The sequence below is a fragment of the Bacillus rossius genome, assembly GCF_032445375.1.
Source record: "Bacillus rossius redtenbacheri isolate Brsri chromosome 9 unlocalized genomic scaffold, Brsri_v3 Brsri_v3_scf9_2, whole genome shotgun sequence".
Lineage (NCBI taxonomy): Eukaryota > Metazoa > Arthropoda > Insecta > Phasmatodea > Bacillidae > Bacillus > Bacillus rossius.
This window is the reverse complement of record NW_026962013.1, coordinates 10,587,312-10,609,261: the sequence shown is the minus strand read 5'-3', so window position 1 is coordinate 10,609,261 and position 21,950 is coordinate 10,587,312. Positions and strand designations below refer to the sequence as shown.

Below are 21,950 nucleotides of genomic sequence, written 5' to 3'. Positions count from 1 at the left end.
ACTGATATCATTTTTGTAACTTTTTTTTTAAATTTAGAGTAAGGAATGGGACACGGGTCTACAGTGAGGGGCACAATCCCAGCTTTTGCCAGGTGTGAGTCTAGGAAACCGAGGTAAAAACCGAGACAGTGGAGTATGAAGAGGAATTCTCAATTGCGGTCTCGCGAACGCGAGTTATAAAAGTCGAGATATCAGATTCGATCAATCGCAAACATTCGTACAACTCGTCTCAGGTGGGAGGACAACGCAGTCGACCTAATGCTGGATTCACAATTGAAAAAATAACAGTAACAGTAACAGTAGGTCGTGTGCATAGGATATGAACGCCATGTTTCCCAACCTAACGATTCACAATAGCAGAGAGTTGGTCGTGTGCATGGGAGCGAGGTCGTGCGCATAGGAGTGAAATGAATATATTTTATTTCGGTCGCGTACGCATGGCACAACAGCCAATGAGAGAACAGCAGGGTGCTTTTTTTGGCGGGACTAGAAATATGTTTATAATTACTAACCATGTTGTGGTAAGAAAATGTCGAGATAATAATAGTATAATCGTTATTTTGAAAGTTAATATGTTTATTTACTAACACTGCTGACATATGTCGCATAGTTCGCGAAATTTCATTGGCTGAAATTAACAGTAAGAATTCAATCGTGAACCGATTTCGCAGTTCGCACAGGTCGTGTGCACGGCTCGCTATGCACTAGCTTAATTTTTTTTTTTTTTAAATTGTGAACCCAGCCTAACACTTGCTGTGCGGGTAGAGGGGGGGAAACTGTCTCGAAGGCCGCACGCCTTGAACCGCGCCAGGGGAGGGGCAGCGGGTCAGCTCGGATGATGGGGGAGCCGGCAGAAGGCGTCCCTTGCCCAGCGGGGCGCGCGTTGCGCGAGATCAGGCGCAGCCTCCCTGCGCGTGGACCGGTTCCCGGGGCGTCCAGAGGCGGCTGGGTGAAGGACCGCGGGGCCGCCGACGTCTACCTCCACCCCACTACCACCCCCCACCCCTGCGGTCGCCGTCAAACAGGCCGTCACGCGTCGACAGACGGGTCCTGACCAAGCTCGCCCACACACCACGCTATACGAGGCGGAGGGGGGAATGAAATGACGGGTCCAAAGGCGGGCCCCAGGGACAAATTAAACCCCCTCCTCTCCCCCCCCCACCAAAAAAAAATTGGTTGTCTGTAAAGTCGGTTTACGGACGATAGGATAACGTGACAACGTCATAACAAATCATTGATGAAACGATTGCATTCTTTCATGAATAAAATTGAATCATATTTATTTTAATAATAAAAGAATAAATACTTGAAATTGTACTAGTAATCATAATTTTTAAAATGCAAGAATAATTAACCTTTTTTTGCCGAAATTGTTGTTGTAATAAGCAATGAAAACCACATTAACTTTTCACTTCACTTTATAAACAGTGGACGAAACAGTTCACGTGTAGATGACTTGTAATTAATTTTAAAAACTGGCGTTTGGATATAAAGTTTAAATATAATTCCAAACAAGTTTTCATATAAATAAACTGAAATCAAATATCTATCATCAATTATATGAATCACCATAATTTTTTAGTCAATTGTAACATAACCTATCATTACTGCACTCGCCGACAGCGTAACGGAACAATGATCGTAACGGGACACAGCGTAACGGAACAATGAGCGTAACGGGACACAGCGTAACGGAAAAATTGCGTAACGGAAAAATTGCGTAACGGGACACTTTTTCGTGCGTGCAGCCGGCGTTCATCGATTTATTAGACGTTGTCACTTCAAAAAAAACACATTCCATCCCGAAACATCAGGTGTTGCCATTAATTTATAAGATCCATAATGTATTAAACTTAATTAATTCAAGTAAAACAACATTATATGTAGGTAGGGGCCCATATAGTGTAATCATTTGATGACAACGTGTGTATGTATTTTGTGCCATGATAAACAGTTATGTTGCAGAGCGGCCTTTGTAAGTATGATTTTACCCACCCCAATATTTAATTTCACCAATCGCATTAGTACCATAAAAGATGGTTAAGTGTGAATAACGCGCCATTTTTCCACGGATATGAATGTTTTGGCTGTAAAATTATTAAAATCACCTTTAAAAAAACCTCTATAATAACCATTTCTATATTTTACAATTGCATAATATAATGTTTTAATAAGTTAAATTTAGCTTAACATTGTAATATATTTTTTCTTATGTGATTTTAATAATTTTACAGTCAAAACGTTTTTCATATTTTTTTTTTAATTTTTGGTTTCTAGACCTTAATTTATGAAAAACAGTTTGCAAATTTATTTTAAACCATATTATCTATTTCTGTACATTCAGGTTTCGCAATTAAATTAGCTACCCGACAAAATCAATCCCATATAATTCTGTTAAGTTTTTCAGATTCTATCGTTTTTATAGCTCGTCATTCATGCACGATGGGATCTTTCCAATCCTCTTAAGGGCGTCATCTGGTCGGGGTGTAAGTGTGTTGGTGAGACGGGATGATAAGTGCGACGCTCGCTGGTGCTTCTAGCGCGGTATCGCCTCTAAGCGCAAGGCTCCGAACTGGCGCGCAGTCTTCTCGTCGTCACAGGATAACTGTGAAATTTGAGCGGTGACCGTAACATTATATGGCATAAAAATGAAGATAAAGGCAAGTTAATAAAAAATGAGTTGGTATAGTTAAAAGCTTTTCACTGAAAGGCGGTCAAAACGAATCTGAACAAAAATGTCTGCTTGAGACTAATCAATATACAGTTATTTTCGCTGTACATAATAGCCTACACAGTTTTGTATGGCACTACAAAATTAGAAAATATATTTGAGACAGCAAATTTTTTTTTGTGCTCGCTGTAGTACATTAACTCCGCCCATAAAAGGGGAGCAATTTCCCCTCAACCCGTCTCTCTTGCGTAAGATTAGTCTGGAATTGTCTACAGAGTTAAGCTGAACACGGTAACGTGTAATAAGTGTCCAATTATTCTCTATCGAAAACAGTTTAAGAACGATAATATGCCGAAATTTAATTTGCAGACACGAACAAATTGATTCCGTTAAGTTCATCAGATAAGCTACTACACACTTTTTGTTTGTCTCGTTCTCTAGATCACTATTCGAGCGCAAATGAACACAATCTACCGCTTCAGTTGATACGGTTCTTCTTAATTTTCTTGAGAAACCTTCATTCGGAACCACAGTAGCCAAGTGGTCAAATCACTCGCCTCCCGCCACGGGGTTCCGGGTTCGATTCTCGTATATTTCGCAAGTTAGAAACACAGCGGACGTTGATGTGACCCAGTAGGAGTTATCGGGATACTACTTGTGAGAACTGAGCAATTATGAAGCGAGTTACTTGACACCGGCTGTATGTAAGAGGCTGTTGGAGTATACCGTCGAACAGTTTCTGCAACAAAGTGGAATTAGTTACTTTCCAATTGCCTTTTACTGCTTCAGAAAACATTAACGACACAGTCCTCAGCCTATCTTTACCTGCAAGTTACAATACCTCGGTTCCCGACATGGTATACACATACGCTCTAAGAGTATTTGTTCTTCGCTCGTCGCACGAGACAGTTACATACTCAAAATATTTTTTTCTGTTGTTACTGCACACACCAGTACTGAACTACACGGGTCAATTAGACTTCAAAAATTCCTTTTCGATGATTAATAAAACATTATCTAGGAACTTACAACACCCATACTCAGGTTTACGTGTGGTTTCAAGTAGCCTATGCGTGAGTTTGAATACGCGCAAACTATTATTATTAGAAAAATTATTAGTAGTATTTTTAGGACAGTTTATATCTTTGGTTAGTTTCATGAAATGTTATACTATAGTTAAAAATTATAGTATTATTAAGATTTTTTACATTTGTTCGTTTCATTAATCTTAGTTATAATAATGCCAATTTATTTAATTTCGTTTTTAATATTTCATAGGCTACGTTAATTCAACTTTTTAAAATATTACATATGTGTTTTAATTTTTACTTATTTCTTATACCTGCAAGTATTTTGCTTATTCAGTTTGTATTGTATTTGTAAGTTTGTTTTCATGTTCTTGGTTATTGCTTCTTGTTTTAAGTTAACTTAGTTATATACATTTTGCTTTGTAATCAATATGCATGTACCTTATAAATAATTATTGTGGTTAAGTGGAAGAGACGCCTTTACTTCGCCACTTAAAATAAGTCATTAAAATAAATACACTATGATTTAGTATATCATTTACACAAATAATTATGTTTATAGGTACAGAAGTTTGGTTAACTACTGCTTTACACGCATATTACAGAACCACTCTGACGTTCTGTCTCTGCTCACTATTCTCAATACATACAGGATAACCAACAAAACCTTCTAACCAGATTTCATGACTAGGTACTTCATGTCCAAAACATGTTATATCTCTATAAAAATTAATTAATCAAAATTTTCAAACTTCTTTTTAATACTGTCAAAGCCCCGATATACTTAGGACTCTTCAAATTCGTGACAAAAAGTTTTCACAGAGGCAAAAAAAGTTCCTTCCATTACCCTCCAAAGCACATTCACTGACGTAACTAAGCCTTACATACCGAAAAAAATATTATTCTGCTAAAAAAAATACTTGGCACACCAGCATATGAACAAAAGAGGATTCAACCAAAATACTATATGCCATTGCACAGTTACTACAGAGAATGTCCCTTAACTCAACGTCAGGCCAAGAGCAGTAAATAGGCCAATTAATCACGGTTATAAATTTTAAAAATTCAAAAAGTGTCGTAGTTTTCGAGTGATATGCATTTTATAAAAAATTTTAAAATCCCAATCCTGCACAAAATTATTAATTACTGTAACTAAAAATTTTCGCTCCGCAATCATATATAACCCTACAATTATTAACAATTCAAAATAAAATTAAACATTGCTGGTTACACTGTATGTCATAAGAAACCTGAATAATGGACAAAAAAAGTTGAATATACAAAAAAAAAACACGATAATGCAAACACACAGAAAACAAGCTAAAATCAATCCGATGTCAAAATATTAAAAACAGAAAACAGCACAGAAAATTTCATAGAAGAAATCAGCCAAAAAAATTACAACAGCACAGACGGACGCAGCGGCCTAACAAAGACGAAACAGCAGCAACAAGGACAGTTAATAAAGACGAGACCGACTTTGAACAACACAAGAGACGCACAGCGAAACCCAGAGACGTGACAAAGCACACAATAATGGACACCACGACAGCACGGAGGAACACAGGAGGCTTCCTAAGACAAAACAGTTGCGACGTTTCGGGAACTGAGATCCGATCCCGTCCTCAGGCACGAACAGGCTGGTCAGACATGATGATGGTCACCCTGGCATATGGGCGCGTGGCCGCTACGCACGTCAGGAGTGAAATGATTTCATTTCTACGGTCTCTTATAAATAGGGGCAGGTATTTTTCGCGAATAAATCTGAACGCCTGTTAGACTTCAACAAGGTGTACCCGCACCGAAGGTTTCTTCCTTGTGATTGGTGCCCGTCGGCGAGAGAAGTCGTCGCCTCGTTTGGCCGAGCCTCTCAGGACGTGTTTTGCTTACGCCCTGAACAGCTGCGATTGGTGGTTTAACAATCGACATGCACCTGAAAGAAACCCATCTAATCATGACACACAAACAATGATACATGGTTTTAACTTTCAGCTAGTCTCAGAATCTTTTCGCGAAATATGCATGCCCCTACTTATAAATTTTGACGTCAATCCGATGCATATTTGTATTTATGTCGGCCGAAAATTAATATTCCTTTGTTAGTAATGCTCTACAATATGTCGTCTGTCATCAGCACGTTTCTGCTGCAGCGACAGTTAAGAGAAACGTGTTCGTGGCAAGTGTGTATAAAAGTGTGAGAGTATGTATTTATTGAATTTTTGAAGATTTATTAATAATTCAATACCTAATCTTGTAAGTTGATGTTGAAATGAAACATTTACGAAGATATTCTAATATTTATAAATACCCCTGAATATTTCTTTTTTGTAACCAGAGTAACACGTACATTTGAGGAAAAAATTTCTAATATCGCCATTTAAGGTCATGGAAGACAAAATGTTCATCAGTTTATTTTTTTCCACGTGCAATCAAAAAATATAAATTAAAATACTAATATCGAAAATAATCCGAAATGGCCAAGTCATGTATTTTTTTTTTTTTTTTTTTTTTCGAGCCGCATCAGACGAGAAAGTGCTTGACCGCCGTGCCACAAGGTGCCGGACAAAATCCGTCCGAGCTGCTCTCTCGGTAGCTCTCAGCACCTCCGGCATGGAATTGCGAATCACTACCTTTCCCCTCCCTTCACCCTAGGAACGCACTCTACTCAGAGTTCCGATGACTATAATCACGATTTCCCCCCCCCCCCCGAGACAACTTTCACCATCCCGCGCGCACTGCCCTGGACACGAACATCAACTTTTATGATCGCACGCATATCGAGGCTTTCGTTGCCCACGACGATGAAATCGTCAATTTCGTAGTAGCAAATCTCACTTCAAATTTAAAAAAAAAATGTGATTGAGTCTTCCAGTAGGCCCTACTCACCAAAAATGTGCAACATTATAACCTCGGTAACGAACAAATTCGTGAGTTCTCGTGTTGCAAATTCACTTATAAGTAAACGATATATAACGTAGAATTATTTAAAATAATGCCGAGAGTGATAAATATACGCAAAATTTTTTTTATTTTTTTTTTCATCTACTAGGTACATTTCTTGACGCGAATCACACGTAGTTCCCGCACCCGCCGTTAGAATTCGCTGCCGGAGCAGTTACGCCAACCATAGAATCATTCGATTTGCAGATGCGAAAGGTTAACTGTATAATGAAATGGCTTCGATAAAAGCGAAAAAGACTTGAAAAAAAAAAACAACTAAACCCCGGCTTAGGATCTGTATTTCGACGAGCAATTTTATTAAAATACTGCCCATCTTGTTAAAATTCGCTAAACAGTTAATACTGTAAAGTTTCCGTTTGTGTTTGTGAACTTCGGTTCGTGCCATCCGCCACAGATGGCAGCACCGTGGTTCTTACAAATGTCCGCTGGAGCTGACTGCGACGCGGAGAGCCACGTGAACGTGTGCAAGTTTTTATGGTAGTTTTCCTGTCGATCGCGAGAGAGTTCTCCGTGTCTTGGCGTGCGGCCTGACGTGCTTTGACGCGGCCAGCCGCAGGGTGTGTGAAGTGGTTCGTCTTCGGGCGAGCTTCGGAGCAAGCGCTTTGCTTCGGCGCAGAGACAGACTGCATGGCTACGGCCCTCCTCACACGGGGATACTGAAGTTGCTTAGATACCGCGAGACTCGGCGACCGAGCGACTCGTCATGTAGATAGGCATGGCGTCACTCAGACGGCGATACTGGAGTGGCGGAGACTGGAAGTCGTAAGCAACGTAAATCCCGGCGACTCAGCATGCTGGTCTCCACGCTACTCCAGTAGCCTACGCGGCGCGATACTGTATTGTAGCGAACAATGGGCGAGCAGGCGTTTAATATCAAATTTGTAAACGAAGTTGAGAAACACCCAGAACTCTATAACTACAAGTTGAAAGGGTATTCAAAAAAGGATGTGACTGACAAAGCATGGAATGATGTCGCAAAAGAAGTGCAACTCACAGGTAAGTTGACAATATCTTAAACAACAATAATTAGATATAAAATATCTATCATAATAAACTAACTTGTGAAAAACCAAAATGTATATGTAAACAGCATGTTTTATATTTAGTATCTCACAAATACATTATTAGTAAAAGAAATATAGTTTTTATACAATGGTTATTCGTCCTTCGAAGAAATACCTTATTCTAAAACGTTTGTAACGTATAAAAATTACTTTCTATTGATATCTTTTCTTGGTTCCCAAGGGAATTACGCATGGTTTTTACGAACTTCGATAAAACTTACCACATGTTCAAAGTTGTTGTCATACTCACAGTAACCTACAAAAACACATGAAATACTTTAATACCTAATTAGTTATTGTAACAGTATTTCCACTGCCATGGAACAGAAGCCCGGGGTGTTAGAAAATAGTTTGCCAAGTAATTCCGCACTTCATGAGCAGTAGACCGATCATGTAACGTTAGGTCTTCTAGTGGCTGTGGATTGATGTTGGGCGTTTCTGAGTTGCCAAATGGTTCACCAGCAAAATATTTAATACCTTCACTTTTCCGAATGAAGTTGTGAAGAATGCAGACAGATTTTATTACATCAACCACTCTTTCCGTAGTTCGGCAGCGAATAGCAGTGTTCAACACTTGGAACTTTTCTGCCATCATTCCGAAAGCGCACTCCACTGTTTTCCGTCCTCTGCTCAATCTGTAATTGAATATTCTTTTAACATCATCAAGTGTTCTCTGAGGGTAAGGACGCAGCAAATATTGTGACAATGGAAAGGCCTCATCTCCAACAAAGTAAAAAGGAAAGTCAATCTCATTGTCGTCATCTGGTAATCGTGAAGGCGGTGGTATGTCTAGTCCTCCATTTGCAATCCAGTGTTTGACAGCTGATGCGCGAAACACTCCTCCATCGCTGTTTCTACCTGCATAGCCAGTTTCAATAAGAGTGAAGAAACCATCTGCATCACTGCTAGCCAGCAGCACTATTGAGTGATACATTTTGTAATTAAAGTTACTTGAGCCAGTTCCAGGTAATTTTTCTATTCGAATATGCTTACCGTCCAATGAACCCAAGCAATTGGGTAAATTCCACAGTGAATAGAAACGCTGTGCTATCATTCTCCACTTTTCTTCTCCTGGGACAGGCATGTAGGACTCTTTCAACGATTCCCAAATTAATTTGGTAGTTTCTCGTATGATGTTGATAACTGTGCTTTCTCCTCTAGCAAAGTACATCGACAGCGATACAAATGTACCTCCTGTTGCCAAATACCTGCAACAAAGTTAAATTAAATTTTACTTCATAATACATTCCCCATGTACCATTTATATATTTTTTCTTCAAATAATAAACATATGTTGTATATATCTGGATTATACTTAATACTACTTCACTTTTGTATTTGTTTTTTGTTTACTGTAAATTAGTTAGGAATTCATCCATTGCAACGATTTATATTTATGTGAACAATGTTGTTTGTTTTCAGTTAACGAATGCAAAGAAAAATGGAAAAATCTCCGTTCAGTTTTTGTCCGTCACATAAAGCCACCTCCAAGTGGTTCAAGTTCCAAAAATAAGAAACCATATTATCTATCGGAGGCAATGAAATTTACCCTACCATTCATAAAAACGCTTGGTACACCATCGGGGAATTTGCCAGAAGTCATCAATGAACAAAACCTGGAACACAGTTCATCTGACCCAACACAAAATACGGAAGACGTTGCGGCTGAAGAGGAGGAATATATCTCAGATAACGCAATACTAACTACAACACCACAACTTTCCCTTCCTTCACCTATGCTGCCAAATACTGACTTCTCGCAAGAACATGCTCATCATTCCCAACAAATGACTCATGATCCCTTTTCCAACCCAAAAGATAATTTATCAAAGCGTAAAAAGCAAACAGTGACGGAAGTGGACAAGTCCTTTATGGAATACATGAATGCAAAGAAAAGGAAACTTGAATCGAATTCAAACGATGATAGGCAAGTAAAAAAGTCGTTTCTTCTAAGCCTTTTACCAGAAATCGAACCTTTGACAGATGCACAAATGAAATCATTCCGACGTAGGGTTCTGCAGCTTATTGATGACATCACGAATCCAAAAGACATGCACCAACACGTACCAGCTTACCAACAGACCCCAACTTACTCCTACAGTGTTTCCACGCATTCATCGTTGGCTACAGATAATGCTTCAATTTGTTCGTCGCCTGGAAATCAAACTATTCCACAGAAAGTACAAGATACTGAAACGCAACAGTATTTTGAAGTCATCCAAGAGACTTTACAATATGAGCAGGAACATAATGTGATGTGATGTTTTGTTGGGTGTGTAAACATATAACTTTGGTGTACGTGTTTTTATCTCTATTATGTTGTTTATTTTTGTGTTTACAGTCATGATTTGAATGTTTGTGTAATGGGTATTCTTTAAATAGTTTATATATATACATTTTTTCTTTTGCAGTACATTATTTGAATGTGTATTTCTTAGGTATATTTGAATTAAACATTGGAATGAATTTATGCATAAGATATGTTTATACTTTCACCTTTCAGTTGACTGGAATACTTGGGTATAAATAACTTTAGATTATTTAACCTGTTAACGTTAAAGTGCACATTCTTAAGATCCATACAACAGCCATTTTCCACAGATAAAATAAGTAATTGCGGCCTCAAGTTAAAATGCATACATTGTTTTTATTCGCCAAGCATCAGTATATACGTTAAAATACTTGGAAAGAAATAGATTTGTGTTGAAGGGAAACATTTAGAAGTGCCTTAACAAAAATTCGTAATAATTTGTATTTCTTAACTTACTTACCTCAAAGTTATCAGCAATCGTTCACCGGGGCTCACGCATTCCCTCATAGTGGTATCCCTATAATACATCGCAGGTGTAACAATTTCCGTTAACATTTGGTAAGTCTCCTTCGTCATTCTGTAGAAAGCGATGAATTTTGAGTCTGTCTCTTGCAATTCTTTGGCCGCGACAAATAATCTACAATTAATGTTCCTTTCTATATATGGATGAACCCACAATCTTTTCCTACTTCGTTTTCTATAATGTTGATAATATTGGATAACAATATCACTATCGTCACTGCTGTTATCACTGGACATTACATACAATATATAGGCACTTCACGGTTCCACAAGATACTCGGGCTGTACTCACGATGCATTTTTTCCTCCCAGTCTCTGATATTTTAGTAGCGTCGTGTGAAGATAACGGGCGACTAGAGTCACCCAGTCACACAGTTGCCTAGTCTCCAGGCTACCAGCGATCGTTTTGTAGGCAACTTCAGTATCCCCGTGTGAGGAGGGCCTACGACTCGCCTAGTGTGGATGTACTGGCCAACATCTTGACATTATATTACTGCTCAGCAAATTAAGGGAAATGAATTTTAAAGTATTGACGATCAGGGACTAAATAGGCCAGTAGGCTTATCTTGCCATGAAATCGTCTCGAGCATGGGCGTGGATCTCGCGGAGGGGAGGGGGGGGGGGGCAACCCTTCTGGATTTAAGAAGCCCCTCACTAAGGGGGCCCGCTTGAGCTTGCAAAATCGTGACTGTGAAATGGTGTTGATAAACATAAACGTCAAGATTTATGTTTTATGGAAAACTGTTTAGTTTTCTGCTTATTGCTTGCATATAGGCCAACATATACGAGCACCCTATCCAGAGATGATTTGTGTCGGTTAAAACCCACGTGCCAAACCTCTCAGGTCGCAACCCCCCTTCTTTTTTTTCTCTTTCGAATCATACAGATTTGCGCTCCTGGTCCCTGGGTTAATTCAAAGTAGATGAACGGAGCCTACCTGTAAACAAAGAACAAATATTCAATAGTATCTGCAGCCAGATTAAAAAAAAAAATACTTTTGAAAGCTTTGACCAGAACAAGTTTCACACCAAAGTGGATTGTGCCGCGAAAAGAAAATCGCAACGGGCAGGCGTGAGATAGGTACTACACTTAGTAAAACGAACGAAATGTATGTCCAGTGCTCCTGGGAGAGAGCTAAACAGGAGGATCGTCCAACATCCAGAAAGAGAGAGAGAAAAAAAAGACGACTTCCCTTTCTTCGCGGTCGTACCTCGCCCGCGACGGACGGCGGATCCGAGGAGGAGGCAGTCGTAAATCCGAGGTGGCGGTCGTAAATCCGGACGGAGAAGGTAGCCCCGCGCCGCCGCTACAACACGGTAGGAGGGAGCTCCTACTCGCCGCGTCCAATTACACGACAGCGCCGCGCGAGAAAAGGGGTGCCAACGTCACCCGAAGAACAACTCCCGTGCGTCAAAACGCACCCGTGCGAAAAGCAGCTGGCATAAAACTTGGGCTCTCCCAAGACACCTTCGCACATTATCCGTAGCACTTACGTGGGCACATACACTCACAGTAGTCGTGGTCAGGGACGTAACTACACTAGTTTCCACCCGATGCAAGAACTCATCTTCTATTTTTTTCAAACCAACCAAACCAAAACCTTTTCCGACAACACCTCATATCGCCACCACATGTTAATTCCACTACACTATTATAAATACATTTCTGAATGAACTTAGATGGTAAATAAACATATTTATTTGCAGTAATTTCATTTTTAATACATTGCAAGCTGGATAGTACGCGAAAAATACCAGTTTTTAAATATATGAAGTTATACATGTATGTATCTTTCGATACAAGAAATCCAGATCATGTCCTCCATTTTTTGTGTGTTTTAGCACTACGATATTCCTTTAAATATCCTTACTAAATATTACTCTGGCAGTTATGTGCCCGCCCCCCTTCCTCCTTCTAAATGCGGCACCCGGGGCATAAGCCCAATCTCCCCCCCCCCTTTCCCTAGTTACGTCTTGTATATGTCTGGAAACTCGCTGATCTACTAAACCACCACCAGATAAGGACAAGGAGATACCTTCTAATTTACCAGTATTTATTCTTGAAAAGACTCAGGTTTCACAACGGTTATGCAGGAATTAAGGCTCTGTCGCACACGCCATGTATTTTATTCCCATCATTACTATTTTTGATACAGATACGTGGTATTATGAAATAAGTTTGTTTAGATAATAATTAATTTTAATGCATGAATAACACTTACCATCTTAAGGCCTCTTTTTAACTCGCTGTACTGAGTACACAGAAGACCGACCGCAGCTCCAACGCGCATCTTACCTGAAAAGAAAGAGAAAAAAATTCGTGACTTGTGCATTTAGCAATAAATTTAAACATGACTAAAAATTGAAGTAATAGTAAAACACCAACGTTCCACGCGATCTAAGAAAAAAATACATAACTATTTATTTAGGTTTACTATTATATAGGTATACAAAAAATAAAATATTTTTTATTTTAAATTCATGGAGTTTAAGAAATTGCAATCTTTATAACTGCATATCTGAAAGAAAAATATGCGTTGCTACGTCTTATATGACGTTTTCTCGATATTCTAACGTATAATTCTTCTTGAAAATAGTTTTACACAGTGATCTGTTATTTTTTTTTAATTTCCGAAGTTGTAATTAAAATATATAAAAAAAATTCATACGAGTTACTCAACATAAATATATTAACTAATAGTTTTTTGGTTTATTATGTAAAGGGGATAAAGAATACCGCACAGACGATTCCACTGCCTGCAGATTTTTAATCTGCACAGACTGTACCGGCCTGCTTTCGTGAACAACTCGGCTTATTTTCTTGGGCCCGAAGAAGTAAAACACGTAACCTGTAATCTGTTTCTGCGCGGACTTGTATCTGCCACGGGTTTCAGACTTCTTCATTTATCTCTATCTCTCTCGGGGTTTTTTTTTTTTTTGCCGCTAACCGCGTAAAATATTGCACGGCTAAAATACTCGTCCCGCTCCGACAGAAACCAGTTTCGCCAACAACGAATTCCCAAAGCTCTAGTATCTCCCCCCACCCCTTCCCAAACACACACACACACACACCAAACATGTGCCAATGCTACTTCTGACAGCGCTCAAGAGTAGCAGAACACACCAACGGACGACGATAAAAAAAAATGGCCCAACATTCCTTACTTTGCGTTGACATTTTAAGTAAGTTACAATCCTGCGCAAGATTTTCATTCAGTTGTACCTTGACACTCGTACAATATAGACAAGTTGTTTTGGAAATCCCTGACAAATGGGACACGTTGCCCACAGAGAGGCGAAGATCTTCCAAACTGATTCTAGCGCGGTTGAATCAAGTTATTAAGGGGCTCACTTAGTCAGGGGTGTAGATATTGAGGCGGCGCTTATAGCGCGGTATCACCTCTAGGCGCAAGGCTGTGGCAATCGTGAGATTTGAACGTATATGTTAAACACTATATGGCGAAGAAATGAAGGAGATAAAAGTATAAGGCAAGTCCCTTGAATGCTTTAAAAAAAAAAAAAAAAAAAAAAAAAAATCTGTACCGGATGTTTCATGCCTGAAAATTACTCTGCGAAAAACTCTTCTAATTATACAGTTTGAAAACGAAATTAGGAAACGAAACTTCTCATCCACCCTTCAGTGCATTCTTAAATGCTTTTCGTGAACATACCCCACTCTAATATCTTGAGCAGTTTTCAAAAAGCGTGTGGTTATTCCCTGAAGCTCTGCCCGGGTAGGCGGCGTACGTAACTCAACTTGTGCGCCTGATATCTGCGGACTCTTCAGGTTATTACTGAGCCATCATACAAGACGCTACACGACCTGAATTTTGATTTTCTGCCGTTTTCATGCCATTCTGTTACGTTTCTATCGACACCCAGTCACCCCTTCCCCCTTCCCCCCCCCTAAAACTAAGCCTTTGGCCAGACTTGTGAGCGATTAAGCGATCTCTAACAAAAAATCATTCTAACGTACGTTCGTCAGAGTGGAAACACGTGCGCAGCACACAGATAAAAAAAATTCTGTACTTTTACAAAAGATTCTTTTGTAAACCAGTAATCAGGTGCCGAGTCCATGAAAGCAGTACTACAAGAAAGATATTGTAACTTTTTCAAATTCATAGCTATGGTTATTTCTGCATATGTGAAATAGGTTTTTCAAGAAATTACTGAGTGTTTATTACGAAAATTGGTGCATAATTATTTTGTCACTGATGTTTCATGAAAGCGGTTTTTTTTTTTTTTTTTTTTTTTCATGGAACAATAGAATATTCAGTAATTGGGTTTTATTTTGCGCATTTGATACTGGGAAGCTATTCAGGGAACGGTTTACAGTAACTTTTAACTATTGGAGGTACTGGGACATAAATGTCCGGGTAAGAATCCGAACCAAGTCCAACACTGTTTTACAATGATAACAGTTGTTTTCGTGTAAATGCACAAATGTACAAATATATGTGATTTCGCATGAACATTCTCTTCCGATTACATTTTAAAAATATAAAGTGCACCGCTTACGAACAAAATAATTGGATACTTGAGCGCTGGTCGCACAGTGATGCAAGTGCATGTGTAGCTACTCCGCGTTGGCCAAAGTAGGTACTACTGATTAACGCAGTTCACTGATTTGTAACATTTTTATAAACATACGGCACTGCTGGTTTTCAATGCAGGTGACAGGCGAACTTCAACAATGGATAAGAACGATGGATACACAAACACACAGAAACAAAAGCCGAAAATCAGCCGATGTAAAATGTTAAATTTATAACCAACAAAGAGAATTCCGTGGAAGGAATTAGTCATGCAATATCACAGCTCAGACGAACATAACATGACAGACGAAAGGAAAACAGAAAATACAGAAAACCACCAACCTTGGGCAACACGACAAAATAGACGAATCCAACGATGACACAAAAACAGATAATCTGAACAAGAGCACGACGACTCAGCGACGCAAAGGCCAACACAGTGATGAAACTAACCATATCGTGGGCTTAGTGGAAAAAAGTTGGTAAGTCCACTTTTTTTTGTGAAAATGAGTTAACTTCACAGATGAAGTTGTAAGGGCAATATCTTCGCCAAGAAAACAAGTCCAAATAATGAATGACTGTGGACATTTTCTTCTAGCTTTATTTCGGAAAGTCCATTATAACGCCATTCTATGCAAGCAAAACTTGGTAAGTGACCTAACAGTCTTTTTCCATAAATTGGACTTACCGACTTTTTCCACTAAGCCCACGATATATTCTGGACAGCACAACTACAACGGCACATAGTAGGCTTCCCAAGACAAACAGTTGCGACGTCTCGGGAACTGACATCATTTCCCTTCATCAGGTACAAAACGGACGTCCAGTGTCGAGACAAAGACACTTCTTGTCATCCGACCATAAATTCTTTGCAAAATTAAATCAAAACTTGTTACCTACATCCACAAGTATATTCGAAAAGAAACCAAAACCTCAGGACATCGCATCAGTTGAGGCTACAGACGGTGCAATGATCATAAAGTCTGCGCCTCGCGTTTGTGATGGGATTGACGCCAAAGTTGCTTTCTTCTTAAAACTGCGCACACTCATCTTCGTCGTTCACCGAACAGCACGAGAAGACGCCTCCTATACGCCATCTTGCAGACTGACGGTGATAAATATCGCTTACAGTGAGGCCACTCTGTCGCTCGCGAATCGCTCGATCACAGGTCTGGCGGGGGCCTGACAGCATGCAAAAAAAAAAAAAAAAAAAACCTCTTCAGCTGAGGTGGTAGCGAGCGAGCAGTTTAGTTTCACTGTGTGAAGTCACGTTCAGCATCATCAACATCACAGCAACTATGAGCCTGCATCTCTTTCACCCTTCTTCTTTGCTTCGCGTCGTGGTCTTTCCTCTGTCGGAAACACATCCCGCTACAAGTGAAAAAGCGAGAAAGTTTTTTAAATCACAAAACTCTTCTATATAAATAAATAATGAGCACGGACAAGGTTTTTTTTGCAGTTTGCAGAATCAGAACGGTACGTCTCCAGAATGGTTTGATGCAACTCTCAATGTCCTCCTATCAACGCATTTCCTTTTAAGTTCCACGTAACTAGCACATCGTAACTTCATTACCATCTGGTTCACATATGCTAAGCGATAGTATACCGCTACAGTTCTAAAAGGAGAACAGGTTTTCGCAGCCAATGTATAAGGTTGCTTTACGTGTGGGCTCCAGCCGCGTCGAAGAGGAAGGGTTCGCAGACGTTTCGGTCAACATTGCCGACACCATCTTCAGAGTATCAATATATTGATGAGAGTGTTGGCAATTTTGCCTTTAGTTAATCTCGCTTGAAAGGTGTTTCCTAATTGGTTGAGGCTATGGGCCAATCAGAGGCTTTTTTTACCCCCCTTCTGGTTACCTGGGTGGTTTGGGTAAACATTGATGAGATTCTGTGATTGGTTGGAGCTGCTGGTCGACCAGTAGCCTCTTCTGTTCTAGTCGGCGGGGATGCAGTTTACCCCCTTCTTTTCCCTTAATCAAAAATATGTAACACTCTGTACGTCTTAGAATCTGTTCAATTAGCCTCTATATTCTTTTGGTCGAATATCGAAGTCGCCAGTAGGATCTTGTGCCGGGCCATGTAATTTTCGCTAAAAAAGATTTTCAGACCAGCTGTAGCATTGTCTGTGTTTCGTGATTGGCTGGGTTTATCTCAGGTGCATGTCTGATGTCGCCGCACCGATCAGGGTTTTTTTTTTTCCAGGAAAAGTAAGTGATTTCATATGCTTCAGATCTCTTAATATCTTTCTTAATATTTAAAACACCAGACCATGTCTGAAATTATTATTTTTTAGTTACAATATGAGATAATATTATAAAACTGTTACAACATTTTAGAGTTGTTTAGAGATAAACTTCTCCTGACTGTAACAGAACTCAGGTGTACGAAATACTGTCACGAGGTAATCAGGGATTTTAAAATTAACCTATGTACAGAGTAATAAACCCATGTACGTTTCGCCCCTAACAATGTGATGTGATATACTCCATGAAAATGTCCATGCGTCTCTTGATTTAACCCTCGCAAACTGTGTTCCTAATATGGCCATTACGTGACTATGCCGCTTATCCACCTGTTTTCGTTATTCAAGGTTATCCTGTTGAAAACGCCAGCTACTATATATGGTATGACCTACATTTCCTGGTAGGTGAGTAGAGCTCTACACAATGCAGACACTGGGGGAATGCGTGGCTCGTCTGAAAATCTTTTCGCGATAAATACATGCCCCTACTTATCAAAAAGTGACGCTGGAAAAAAATAAAAGCGACTTGAAAGCTCCAATGTTACGGCTATAACATACGATTCTTAGGAAAGCACCCTGGATTAATAACTCTAGTCTCTAGCCACCTGCAGCAATAAAGTTGCAAATGTCCCGGTATGCTCACGTGTTACCTAGATCCTGAAACCAAAGCTCCAACAAAGAGCACTGCCGTAAATTACTATTTCTGACAGCAGAATACATCAGCAGCAATTAATATGAGAGATTTCCGGTCATAATTCGCATGAGTTATTTGCAAACACGAACGATAAGTCCGCGGGACAGTTTAAAAAAAAATTAAAAAAAGATACGATTAACAAGCTGCCTACACACACGTGAACAGACTGTACAATGAAGACACAACCGCATAAATTCAAAGCCCGTTCCACTTCGTTTTGCGTGACCACCAGCGATTTCTTTATCAGATTATAAAACTTCCAATTACTCGATCTCGTAAACCGAATAAGCTCTCTGCCGGGCAGTGTAGCCATTGGGCAGCAGTTGAATCGCCAACATCACAATTATTCTAAGACGTCACGTTTATAGACATCCATAAACGCCTGTGTGCCCGAAATAAAAACCTAATTTTTTTTCTGGACGCCCCTTTTATGGATTCAGATTCCAAAGGAAGTATACGTAACTCAACAAAAGATTCAGTATGCAAATGTGTATTTTGTTAAATGAAAAATGCCAATCATTATGTAGACCACAACTACAACATGTAATATATTGTTAGCTTAAACAGCAGTAATTATTTTTGGAAAATTTTGGAATTTTTTTTTAAGAAAATGAGTTTCATAAATAGGAAAAGATTTACGTGATTTAACATATAACACAGATACAATTTATCATCAACTGACGTCCTAAGCAGTTAATTATAAGAATCATAATTTATCTGTAAGCACTGCCCATGTATGGTCAATGCTTCCACAATGGACTAATAAAATACTCAAATCCTCAAACGACATCAAATCCTTAGTATTCGAATGATTCGTTATTCGAGGAAAAACATTCGAAAAAATATTAGCGAAAATTAAGTAAATCAAACACTGATAACCTCTGAAGTTTACTAGGTAATTTTTTTTTCCATACCTATCCTGTTACCATCCCCCAAGATATTGTGCTTTTAACATGTAATTATATAAATAAAATTAAAATATGTACTGATTCTGGAAACTTGGTTTGTGAAACAAACATTTTAATGTTTGAATGTTTCAACGCAAAAATTAACATTTTTATTTATTATATATATATTTACCCTTGAGTCCTAGATTCATAGTCTAAGGGTAGGCTATATCGAGATACTCTTTGGGAATCGAATTCTACATTCGGATTAGGATTCGATATTCGGATTCGAATTCGAAATTCGGATTCAAATTCGAGATTTGGATTCGAGAATATTGGGATTTGGTCCATCACTATTTAAATGAGAAAAAAATATTTTAAGTAGAAATCTGATTACTGTACGCCACGCAAACTGAATAAGTCAACAATTGGGTAAAGTAACACGTAACTTTAATTTTAAATTAAGGATCGTGTTTAAATTACAAACACTTTACAGCATACACACACATACACACATACAGACACGCAGTCAAACGAGATTCACATTTCAATTACTTGATCAAGTTTTTTTTACTACTATGCCACCACCACCACCATCGCCGAAACGTTCCTAAAAGCAAGGGCCTATTTCAAATAATTTCTTCACTCGAAACGGTGTTTAAAAAAAGGTTTTAAGTAACTAAGCGTTAGTATTTTGACTCGTTTGGTTGAAATTATTGTGTTTACAAATGACAGGACTGTATTTCCGATGTTTTTAATTTAACTGACCCAGCAATTTATGTCACTTTTAGATTTAAATATGTTTGGTTAACTTCATCACCGCGTCGTGAAAAACCTGCAGTCTCGGGGTGGAAAAGCAGGTTTGGGTAAGAAGCCAAGTTGGTCGTGTAAAGTTAAGTGGTGCATCGAAAATATCACTGCAAAAGAAGCAGGCCAATTAAAAGTCAGGTACATGGCACAGCTTTCAAAGCAAATTAGCAAACAACAAATGAACACATGACTGATTCCTGTGAGACTTGAACTTATAAACTATTTCTTACGAATAGATTACATCACACTAGCAGTTATTTTGATCACATTAAATAAACACAAGCAAATGGATGAAAAACATAGATTTAAAAAGTTTTGTTTTACTATCGCATATATTAAATTTACTATCAACAAACGTATTTTCTCAAAATACATAGAATTTAATTAGTACTTTGGAAAAAAAGGATAAGATTTTCCCAAGAGCAAATATACTAGAAATAAAGGCATAATAACAAAAGCAAAATATTGAATACGAGACTACACTTGCAATATACAAATAGTTTTACATACTTGGATAATAAAATTTAGTAAATAATAATAATAACAACGGTGTAAGTTTACAGGCACACAGAATAGTTTATTTATTTCTGCAGTTTATCACTAGTATGCATGACATATAAACTTAATAAGACCTGAACTGTTAAATGTTATTCCTCTTTTTAAAAACCATCTCCTTGCAAAGCTAAGTACATTAACACTGAGACTGTGTTTAAATTGTTTTACTTGAACTTATGGCTACTAAGAACTTTATTTAATGGCTTTCTGTTCAGTGATAGTGTAATATTGTATTTTAAAATGTAATGTGGCTTTCATGATATCAAGTAACAGAAAACCCTAAATGATAGCTTCTTTGTGAGGTACTATTTCAAGGCTGCTATGGTTACCAGGATGTATTTACAAACAAAACTTTATTTTAATTTTAATTATTGAAAATTATTAGAATGATTCTAGTATGGCTGATCGAATGTGAATATGTAAGTCTATCAGAGAGCTTTAAGTCATCAACGATAATTCAAAATATTTATTATTTGAGTCAATTATATATTGAATTTTGACAGCCTGGTGATGTTTTATGTGAATTGGAATAATCAGAATTACAGGAATTCTTGGTTTTTGTGCTAAAATTGACAATATGTAAGTAAATAATGTCAACCACATTAATGTCTAATAGTTTGTTACAATTTCGGGTAAGTGATACTTCCTATGTTGAACTCTGTTATATCCATTTTAGTTCCAAGTAAACTATTGGATTGCAGGACTTGTAAACATATTTTGTTCCAACAGCATCTTGATTTGCCACTTTATTCGGGAAGACTGTCTGGAACATGTATTTGGAATATTAAATTTCAACTTTATCGTCTCTAAGCTCTGTAAAAGCCTGGAAGTCTTCAGATATTTCTTTTGCAGACCGACTGATAATGAATAGTCCTTTATGGCTTCAGGCATTCCATGAAATAATATTCTATTCTTTAATGAAGCCAAGTTTTGAAAAATTAAACGACTGAAATCAGCTATGGCATAAAAAGAAAATGTGAACAAGTCTTTCAGTACTCGACCGAGATGTGTAACATCCAACCTTGGTAACGAGCAAATTCATGTGTTCACATGTTGCAAACACACTTAAAATACGAAACTCGAACACGAAACGTATCGTAGAACCCTTTAAAAGCGCAAATATTGTGTTTTCACTACATCTGTGTACGCGAATTAAGTACAGGTAGTTTCCGCACCCGCCGCTAGAATTCGCTGCCGGAGCAGCTACGTCGGCTTTCGAATCATTCCATTTTCAGACCGAAATTCTAAACTATATAATGAAACTGTTCCGATAAAAGCGAAAAAGACTGGGGGGGGGGGGGGGAAATTGATTGTCCGTGAAGTCGGTTTACGGACGATAGTTTAACGTGACGTCATAATAAAATATTTATGAAATGATTGCATACTTTTATGAATAAAATTTAATCAGTTTTATTGAATTATCACTATTTTGTATGGATACAAAGGAGTGAAATGAAATCTACAATTTAATTGATAAATTTACTTTTATTTGCACTCATTAATTCAAATATGTTTATTACTTTAACGAACAGATTATTTTAACTATAACTTTTATACATGTTTGCTATTTAACTTCTTCCAATCTGTGTTATTCTGTTAAAGATAGGACGATGATAGGAAAAGTAGGAAACGAATGGGAGTAATGTGCCTCGAAAAAGTCAAATCGAT

At 38.3% G+C, this 21,950-nt stretch overlaps 3 protein-coding genes across 3 annotated transcripts in view; 1 reads left to right on the top strand and 2 right to left on the bottom strand.

Annotated features, from left to right (window-relative positions):
- Window positions 1-21,950, bottom strand: part of LOC134543014 (cGMP-dependent protein kinase, isozyme 2 forms cD4/T1/T3A/T3B) — a 265,217-nt gene that overhangs the window by 200,378 nt on the left and 42,889 nt on the right. The gene's annotated exons all lie outside the window — the stretch shown is intronic.
- Window positions 7,319-9,985, top strand: LOC134543018 (uncharacterized). Its single transcript, XM_063387697.1, has 2 exons — window positions 7,319-7,656; window positions 9,147-9,985. The coding sequence occupies exons 1-2, from the start codon at window positions 7,512-7,514 to the stop codon at window positions 9,983-9,985; spliced, it is 984 nt and encodes a 327-aa protein (XP_063243767.1). The 5' UTR covers window positions 7,319-7,511.
- LOC134543019 (cGMP-dependent protein kinase 1-like) overlaps window positions 10,047-21,950 on the bottom strand; it is a 273,913-nt gene continuing 262,009 nt past the window's right edge. The window contains exon 2 of the mRNA XM_063387698.1: window positions 10,047-12,852. Within this exon, the coding sequence (XP_063243768.1) occupies window positions 12,849-12,852 (4 nt within the window). The 3' untranslated portion in view covers window positions 10,047-12,848. The remainder of the gene's footprint in view (window positions 12,853-21,950) is intronic.

Bases quoted from the DNA above. Each gene is read 5' to 3' on its own strand.
- LOC134543018 (XM_063387697.1), top strand. From the start codon at position 7,512: ATGGGCGAGCAGGCGTTTAATATCAAATTTGTAAACGAAGTTGAGAAA. The intron at 7,657-9,146 runs GTAAGTTGACAA...GTTTGTTTTCAG, and splicing joins AAAAGAAGTGCAACTCACAG to TTAACGAATGCAAAGAAAAA.